The sequence below is a fragment of the Staurois parvus genome, unplaced genomic scaffold (assembly GCF_062004578.1).
Source record: "Staurois parvus isolate SC_StPar_1 unplaced genomic scaffold, SC_StPar_1.0 ptg000748l, whole genome shotgun sequence".
Lineage (NCBI taxonomy): Eukaryota > Metazoa > Chordata > Amphibia > Anura > Ranidae > Staurois > Staurois parvus.
In genome coordinates this window covers 975,746-985,270 of record NW_028318544.1, presented here as the reverse complement: position 1 = coordinate 985,270, position 9,525 = coordinate 975,746, and the positions used below count along the sequence as shown (strand labels likewise).

Below are 9,525 nucleotides of genomic sequence, written 5' to 3'. Positions count from 1 at the left end.
GCTGCACACCACGTCACCACTATCAACAAATGGAAGGCTTTGTAGTATTGTCTAGGCAGGGAGACTGATACCCTTACTTCTTTTAGGAAGAGTAAGGAGAGAGAGTCTGATCTAGGGTGCCTTTTCTCCCCTTATGAACTTCAATGGCATGGGATGGAGAGAGCCAAAAAAGGGCTGTGGTATTGTAAATGGCCAGCGCCTGAGTCAGATACAGGATCGGTAACATTGTCATCTTGAAAGCATAGCACTAACCCAAACCAGGCAAGAGTTAGAATGTGCCATAGTCAGAGGTTGGAGCAGAAAGATCTTGTTTTTAAATGTCATTACTGTTTAAACAGGTACTTGAAAGCAACAGTGGAGGCAGCAGTCCTAAAACAGATCACCTTGTTCATGTGCAGCATTGGGACCTTCTCTGGTGTCTTCAGCAGTGTTTTGCATTAGGATCACAAGCATGACCTCTTTGGAAAAAATATCCCAATCATCTTTTTATAAATGCATGCCAGAGCTTCAGTCACCACTGCCAGTTCCATAATATGGGCTGCATTATCTGTAATGAACTGCCTCATTCTTAAACTCCATGAATTCATTCAAACTTCAGACACTGGAGGCCAGTTTATATGGATGTGAGCAGTGTGCAAACAGGAATTGTTTGGCGTACTTCGCTTACACATTCAGAAAATGTATTAAACACTCAACCACTTTTTGATTGGCACTATGTAGGAGGCACTGTGTAAGAGGAATTTATAAAAAGGGGGAGAAAGCAGGCTTTTTACATCACAAACATAAAATGAAGGTTTTCACGTTTTCAGATTATATAGTAAACCTGGCCATGCACTTTGCAAAACCAGCCCCACTTCGTTAGACAAAAGTCAATTGAATGATTATCATCTGATGAAGAAGCCTGCTGAAGAATTTTTGGCTAAACAGTGGCTGAATGCAATCAGAAAATTGTATGGGTATTATGATCGCCAGCAGTTAAAATGCAGTAGGTGCCGCAGTTCATCTGTGCTGTATAGCATGGATGGAGGAATTGATTAGCTTAGTTAGCTGCAGGCTCAGCAAAAAAAAAAAAAAAAAAGAAGGAGACCATCAGTGTATAACTAGCTTTAGAAGGAATTCATAAAATCACTCCAAAGCACTATCCAAAAGCAATAATTTTTTTTCCCACCCACGACTATATGGAGGCAGCTCATGTCATTATTGACAGCAGAACTAGACATTAATACACAAAGAATACTAAAAAAAAAAACCAAAAAAACCACACACAGTAAAATAATAAATTGTATTCTATCTTTGTTATTTACTAGTGCTGTTCGCAGTACAAAAAAAATTACATTTTATAAAGAACACTATGATTTATAGCTCTGTTACAAAATAGATTTTGCATAGTACAAAAAAAGGACACAACGTTTAAGATTAAGGCAGCATTTAAGGCAGCAATCAATTCTAGCTTAGTTTCCAGTTTTTGAACCATAATGTAGCAAACATATCCTTCCAGTAAAGAGGATCAACTTCAACAATCAACTACAATGATTAGAATTCTTATTCCAGTTACTGTTCATTGCCGGTTAGAATTAAACTGGCTCACAACCTATTTTTTTTTTCTTTTTATACCAGTATACTGTCATACTGTCACCTGTTTTAGGCCAGGTGTTTTTTATACTAAATTGTACATTTGTTGGCTGCCAAATGTTGAAGGGCATGAATATGTTTGAAAATTATCTGAAAATAATGTAGTAAGGCACATAATTAAAAACAAAGGCACAGAAACATTAACAGAGTAGCTACCAAAAATGCCTTTTACAGTGGGTATAGAAAAGAATCATCCCCCTTTAAAATGATCACATTTTGTTGCTTTGCAGCTACACATGAAGACGGATACAGTTTTTGTTTGATCCAGCTGTCTTTACTCCAACATCCAAGTGAAAGATATAACACCAACATGTCAGAGAAAAAAAAATCAACTCAATCATTGAGTTGGAAAAAGGATCACTCCCCTCCTAAAAATGACTTGTAAACTCAATCAGGTATTGCTAATCACCTTCTCGATGGCACACAAAGCCATTTGACTTTCATCTGTAATCAGCTGTAGTCATTTTGATTAGCTTAGCATGAAAAGACCTTTCCTGGAGCATTTCAGTCTCTGGTTGTGTAACTGAAGCAATCAACTATGGGTGGCAAGGCACTGTCAAAAGATCTCTGGGATAAAGTTATGGACAAGCACAAGTCAGGAGATGGCTCCAAAAAAATGTCAAAGGCTTTATCTATTATTAATAAGTGGAAGGTACTTGGTACAACACAGACCCTCCCTGGATCAGAACATCGCTCCAAACTGGATGAAAGAGCCAGGAGGAAACTGGTCAGTGAGGCAACCAAGAGGCCTACAGCAACTCTGAAGCAGTTGCAGGAATGCATGACAATGAGTGGTCATTTTGTTCATGTGACAACAATATCACAAATTTCCCACAAATGTGGCTTGTATGGGAGGGTTGCAAGAAAAAAAGCCAATCCTCAAGAAAGGCCAGATGCAGTCACAACTGAGCTTTGTCAAAACACAGCTTTAAGATTCTGAGGCCACAAGGAAAAAAGTGTTGTGGTCAGATGAGACTATAACTGAATGATCTGGCCTCAACACTAACGATATGTCTGGTGGAAATCCAATACAGCTCACTATCCAAATAACACCATTCCTACAGTAAACCATGGAGGTGGTATTATCCTGGAGCACTTGTCAGGATAGAAGGAAAAATGGATGGGGCAAAATACCGTCATATTCTTCAGGAAATTCTGCTGCTCTCTGTCAGAAAGTGGTCAATGGGAAGAAGGTTTACCTTCCACCATGACAATGACCCAAAGCACACAGGAAAAATGAGCACACAGTGGTTGAAGGAGAAAAAGGTGAATGTCCTTGCATGGCCTAGTCAGAGCCCAGTCTTAAACTCCTTTAAAAATCTGTGGAATGACTTGAAGACTGCAGTTCACAAACAGTCACCATCAAATTTAACTGAGCTTGAGCAGTCCAGTAAGGAAGAGTGGGAAAATATTGCAAAGTCTAGATGTGCAAAGTAAGTAGAGACATATCCCAACAGACTAAAGGCTGGAATTAAAGCAAAAGGTGGTTAAACAAAATACTGACACAAGGGGTGATCCTTCTTCCAACTCAGTGATTCTGTTTTTGAATTTTTTAAATGTTTATCTGATATGTTGGTGTTATATCTTTCAATTGGAGTAAAAACAGCTGGATAAAACAAAAATTGTGTGTCTTCATTTCAGGCTGAAAGGCAACAAAATGTAATTATTTTCTATACCCACTGTATCCATTGCCACAAATCAACACATATAGATTTAATTAGCCAGGAAGCAGTGTTAAATGTCAATAGTCAATTAGTTACTGTCATTTTGAAAAAGGATTTACTTTGTTATGCAGAAAGAGACCCTGATATAAACTCTTCTGTGCAGCAAGACAGTAATTCTCTGATCCCTCTTCATTGGAATCTTTGGCTATATAGATATCATCAGCAGTAATACTGCAGGCATAACCTAGCATAGCTGACAAGTCTATGGCCTTTGAATTGTACGTCTATGACAAGAGAGGACTAAGGCTGGCCATACACTATTCAATTTTCTTACAATTGTCTTTAGATTTACCTTCAACTATGTTGTGCAAGGGCCTGCCTAATTGGAAAGTGTTGTTTAGGTTTGACCTCATATTATATGTTTTTTTGTAAATCTAAAGAAAAATTGTCAAGAAAATTGTATAATGTATGGCACTCATTAGGTTCTCCACTAATATATCATAAGCATCACCTGATCCTGCTTCTAACAGCTCTATATCAAGCAGTTAAGTTCAGGGGGAAAAATATTGAGAATAAATGTTCCCATATTATCAATACTATTTTTCCTGGTGTCAGGGCTGACTACTCATAGACCTGTATAAAACTGCATGTACGGCTGACACAATGCTGTGTGTTTACAGAAGCAACATCCTTAATAAAGATGTTTTCATGTTGGAGAATTAAAGGATGTCTACTGATAGCCTTTAGAAACAATGTGACACCTTGGGGTTTATTTACTAAAGCTGGAGAGTCCAAAATCAGACTCCCTTCTGCATAGAAACCAATCAGCTTCCAGGTTTCATTGCCAAAGCTTCATTGAACAAGCTGAGGTTAGAAGCTGATTGGTTTCTATGCAGAAGGGAGTCTGCTTTTGGACTCTCCAGCTTTAGTAAATAAACCCCCTTGTGTTTCTACTCAGGAGTAGTCTATAACAGGGGCCAATCAGTCAGAAAACTAAATTATAAATTAGAGTTATTATGCTCCAATCATCAAAAACAATTTGATTTCACAGATTACGTATATCCTTTGTCATTCCCTTTACACCTAAAAAACCCTTGCATTTTTTGGGGCCATCATCATTTTTGTCTGAAAAAAGGTAGAAAAAAGGTCTCAAGACAGCTAGTTCATTATTTCTACATGCAGGAAATTAAAAAGTATCACTCACAAAAACTATGTGGCAGGGACAACCAGAACAGTGCTTTGGTGACATTCAGAATTCCCAGTGGCTTGCACAGCAGCCATATTAATACTACTTATAAAAGGAGTATCCTTCTGGGAATGCATGAACTACATCAGTACAGGGGAAAAGTGTAGCAATTCCAACAAAACACCCTTCACCACAAATTAGCTAGATCGAATTTCTTCAAGTGTAAAAAATCTAAAAAGCTATTAGCATGAAATTCTCCACAAAGAGGTAATAAAGTATGTCAAAATGTGTGCAGAAAAAGTAGTTATTTAACATTTGCACTTAAAGTAAGTGAATTGGCTGGCTACACCACTGCAATATTCCCAGTGTCTAAATACTTTGGACACCAAAATTCTGTTAGCCACACTGAACCTACTGCCAGCCCGATGCACTAAGCTTTACAAAACCTGTACTGAGAGAATAATGTGGATCCTGCTGACTTTGTTCAATAAAATGTTAGTTGCCTGGCTGTCTCTAGCTTCAATCGGTTCAATTCTGAATCTCTACTCAACACGCATGTAGCAAGTAAAGTCAGAAAATCTGATGTGCATACTTGTTCTCAAAGACTCAAAAACATTAAAGCCAATAGATCAGTAGTTCAGGCAGGAAAACAGCATGTTTAAAAGGAGGGTCAGGAATGGCAGCCCACATTCCTCTTTCAGTACAGATTTTCTTTTTTAGGGCCAGTTCACACCATAGAAAAGCAGTCCAGATGCTGAATGCACATTTTAGCAGCATTTTTGACACGTTGCGGTGCGTTTCTGATGTGTTTCGGTTAACTTTTTCTCCTTTTCCTTCAACTTAATAAGGACATATGAGTTCCGGTATGTTTTACTGCGTTCCAGTACAGTTCAGTACAGAAAAAATGCAGCAGGTTCTACTATTTTTTCTGGAATGCACTGGAACTGATCACACTGGTGTGAACTATGCCATTGGAAACCATGTAATCTACTATGTATTTTTGATGCAAAAAAAAAATGCACTGGACTGCATGTGGTGTGAAATGGCAATGAATACGTTTCAGTTTGTCCTCAAGTATAGCTGGTTAAGTTGAAAAGTATCTAGCAGAGGCGCTGATGGTTAGTACGGAAGATCATGAATATAGACCAGCTTCAAATTCAGTTTATCCACACACTGAGAACTCATTTAGCCACCTTGAACAATCTAGTCATTTTTAAGTTTTGATATGTTGTTGTTATCTCATATATGTCACTATGCAGTATCCTGTGAATGGATAATCTGTATGCTGTGGAGCTATTGCTTCAGTTCAGAAAATGGCTCATGAGGATAAGCAACAGGTAGACTTTTATGCTGATTAAATACCCTGTAAGATTGCCGCTTCTACAGTTGTGTCCAAAATTATTCAACCCCCACTGAAATTGAGTGTTTTGGCCAGTTTGACATTGCTTTTGATCATTCAGTCATCTTGCTTACATTTACATTAAAGAGGCACTTGTAGGTCAGACAAATATAACATAACAGTTATAATGAAATAACCACAAATGTCTTTTCTGTGCTCACAGCATTATCAGTTTTATTCAACCCCCAAGTGACATTCAATCTTAGTACTTAGTACAGCATCCTTTTACAGTTATAACAGCTTTTAAACGTGAAGCATAGCTTGACACAAGTGTCTTGCAGCGATCTACGGGTATCTTCGCCCATTCTTCATGGGCAAAGGCCTCCAGTTCAGTCACATTCTTAGGCTTGCGCACTGCAACTGCTTTCTTTAAGTCCCACCAGAGGTTCTCAATCGGATTTAAGTCTGGTGACTGCGATGGCCACTCCAAAATGTTCCAGCCTTTCCTCTGCAACCATGCTCTAGTGGACTTGGAGGTATGCTTGGGATCATTGTCCTGTTGAAAGGTCCAACGTCTCCCAAGCCTCAGGTGTGTGACGGACTGCATCACGTTTCCATCCAATATCTCCTGGTACTGAAGAGAATTCATGGTACCTTGCACACGCTGAAGCTTCCCTGTACCTGCAGAAGCAAAACAGCCCCAAAGCATGATTGACCCTCCACCATGCTTCACAGTAGGCAAGGTGTTCTTTTCATCATAGGCCTTGTTCTTCCTCCTCCAAACATAGCGTTGATCCATGGGCCCAAACAGTTCTAATTTTGTTTCATCAGTCCACAGAACACTATCCCACAACTTTTGTGGTTTGTCCACATGGCTTTTGGCATACTGCAGTCGACTCTTCTTATTCTTTGGAGACAGCAAGGGGGTACGCCTGGGAGTTCTGGCACGGAGGCCTTCATTACGCAGTGTGCGTCTTATTGTCTGGGCTGAAACTTCTGTACCCACATCTGACAAATCTTTTCTCAGTTCCTCAGCAGTCACACGGGGACTTCTCTCCACTCTACGCTTCAGGTAGCGCACAGCAGTCGAAGTCAGCATCTTCTTTCTGCCACGACCAGGTAGCGTTTCAACAGTGCCCTTTGCCTTGAATTTGCGAATGATGCTTCCTAAGGTGTCTCTTGGTATGTTTAACATCTTTGCAATCTTCTTATAGCCATTGCCCTTCCTGTGAAGAGAAATCACCTCTTCTCTTGTCTTCCTGGACCATTCTCTTGCCTTCACCATGTTTGTAACCACACCAGTAAATGTCTAGAAGGAGCTGAGTATCACAGTCATTTTAAAGCTGCCTAATTGGTGCTTATTATGCTTGATTGCTGCTCGGTGACATCCACAGGTGTTTTCAATACCTGATGGAAAGCACCTGTATGAACCTCTGTTCTTCAGAGTGGTAGTCTTTAAGGGGTTGAATAATTGTGGCAATGAAGAAACCACATAAGAACCATTTACTACTGTATTACATAAACAATTGATGTCATTTTAGTTGCATTTGGGTAGTTACAACGTCCTTGTAGGATTTGATTCTGAATACAATTCCAAATGTACACTATAGTCCCTAAACCCCTTTACAGCATTGGGGGTTGAATAATTTTGGACACAACTGTATGTGCTCACATTAAATGACTAACACATCCAGTCCCTAAAAGAAAAAGTCATCAGAGGGTGGAGCATAGGAGAATCCAACAAAGGCATCATCTGCTTCTTCAACACTGGCATTAACAATGGAGTAGTCAGAAGAAATACAGACAGAATCAGGAACCATAGCATTTGTAAATTCTGTGTCAAAGTTTGATATATCATCAGGGCCATCCTATTAAGAAAAAATAGTATAATTAGTTTCAAGTTTTTTATCACTTTGTGCTTTAAATTTATGAAAAGCTGCAGTTAGCGACATCAGTTAAAGCTGAACTCTGGCCAGATAAAAATATTAATTACTGCAGCTCTGTAATTATAAATTACATGAGGAGTGCAATGGAGAAGTGCAGGGTTTGTATACAGCCCACAAAAACACAAGTTTGATATGTCTGCCCTAAAGGAACAATCCAGACACAATCTAATTTGTCAGGATGGGAGAAATATGCTGTTAGTAACTTAGAAATCCCTGCCTTCTGCACTCTTTTTTTCTGTTCAGCTGGTGAGCTGAACAGAAAAAAACGAATGGATTCCTTCATCCACACAAGTGAGGTGGATGAAGGAATCCTTCCTTGCTGTGCTACTGGGGACTCCCCCACTGTCAGAATACACTGATCAGCACTGCAGCTGAAAGTTTTCCAACAGTCCCGTTCGACAGAAGGTGATCTACCGATCGACTTCTATCAAACAGGGAAGGCCACACGCAGATCAAAATTTGGCCAGTCCCTGCTGAACCCAGCCAAAATTCTGATTGTTGTGTAACAACAGCTTAAGCAGGCAAAAGCAGATCTAGGAAAAATAGTTGGGGCAGTAGCCTACATATCAGCGGAAGAGGTTGTGCAGGTGTCATGAGTGAGCCAGTGTTGTGGTCATCATGGTTCGTATGACTGGATCATAAAGTGCAAAAACATGTATACTTTTAATATGTTTATTATAAACTAACCGATTGCTATTGATATGAGTTTGTGATCCATGTTGATTGCATGCCTCCAGATTTTCCCTTCAGTGGCTATCTATATAAGGGAATTTAGGTCAACATCTCACATTACTAAGACCTACAGACTTGCACTGATGGAGGTATAATAATTGTGCAGCAATACTAAGCAGTGCCTGCAACCTACGTGTATGTATATATACAGTCAGTCGAATTAGTCTCTCAGCGAGAGCTTTTTTCCTACAAATTTTTTTGGGAGGAGTTTTTTACAAGTTAGGGAGCGTGCAGGACCTTTCCTAAACCCTGCCCAATTGCTTGGCTTGGGACTGGGATGCAGAATGAGAGAACATTTGCATAGCCATTTTGCACACACATACTATGGACAATTTAGATGAATCAATTAACCTAATAGCATGTCTTTGGAGTGTGGGAGGAAACTGGAGTACTTGGAGGAAACCCACAGAAGCACAGGAAGAACATTCAAATTCCATGCAGATAGTGTCCTGGATAAGATTCAAACCAAGGACCCCATTACTGCGAGGTGTAAATGTGAACCACTAAGGCCAGGTGCTGCCAACAACACACTGTGGTTGTTTCACATACACCTGGAACAATATCTAGGAACATTTTAACAAGATTATTTACACCTTACTGATCATGTGCTATTACTGGTTGTTAACAGTTTTCTGCCTTCTCATTTATTCTTGCCAGAATTTTTGTTCTGTTAGTTTTTACGCAATTCATACAATGAACTATAATTCTCTTAGATTTGCTTTTGGTACATTTTAGAAATTGTGATTATTCCACAAGGCAATTTAAAAAGTAACGATGGTGTGCAAACTACAATAATCCACAGCAATTATGGTCATATCACAGAAACAGGATTTTTGAATGGTTGCATAGGATTAGTGAACATTGTTTATTATCATTTCTCTTTCTATAGGCATACAGACTAGGCCTGGATGTGTTGCAGTATTCCATTATACTGGTTCTGCTGTGTATTCCATTTGCATTCATAAAGTTTACCAAACCAATTCTTCTGTTGCTAATACCCACAGAGATAACGATCAGGAAGGAATT

General features: G+C 39.3%; 1 protein-coding gene across 2 annotated transcripts in view; it reads right to left on the bottom strand.

Annotated features, from left to right (window-relative positions):
• Positions 1 to 1,280: 1,280 nt before the first annotated feature.
• The window catches only part of SGK3 (serum/glucocorticoid regulated kinase family member 3), a 105,297-nt gene continuing 97,052 nt past the window's right edge, over positions 1,281 to 9,525 (bottom strand). For both annotated transcript variants that reach the window (XM_089654269.1, XM_089654268.1), the window contains one exon: positions 1,281 to 7,689. In XM_089654269.1, the coding sequence (XP_089510395.1) occupies positions 7,519 to 7,689 (171 nt within the window). In that variant the 3' untranslated portion in view covers positions 1,281 to 7,518. The remainder of the gene's footprint in view (positions 7,690 to 9,525) is intronic.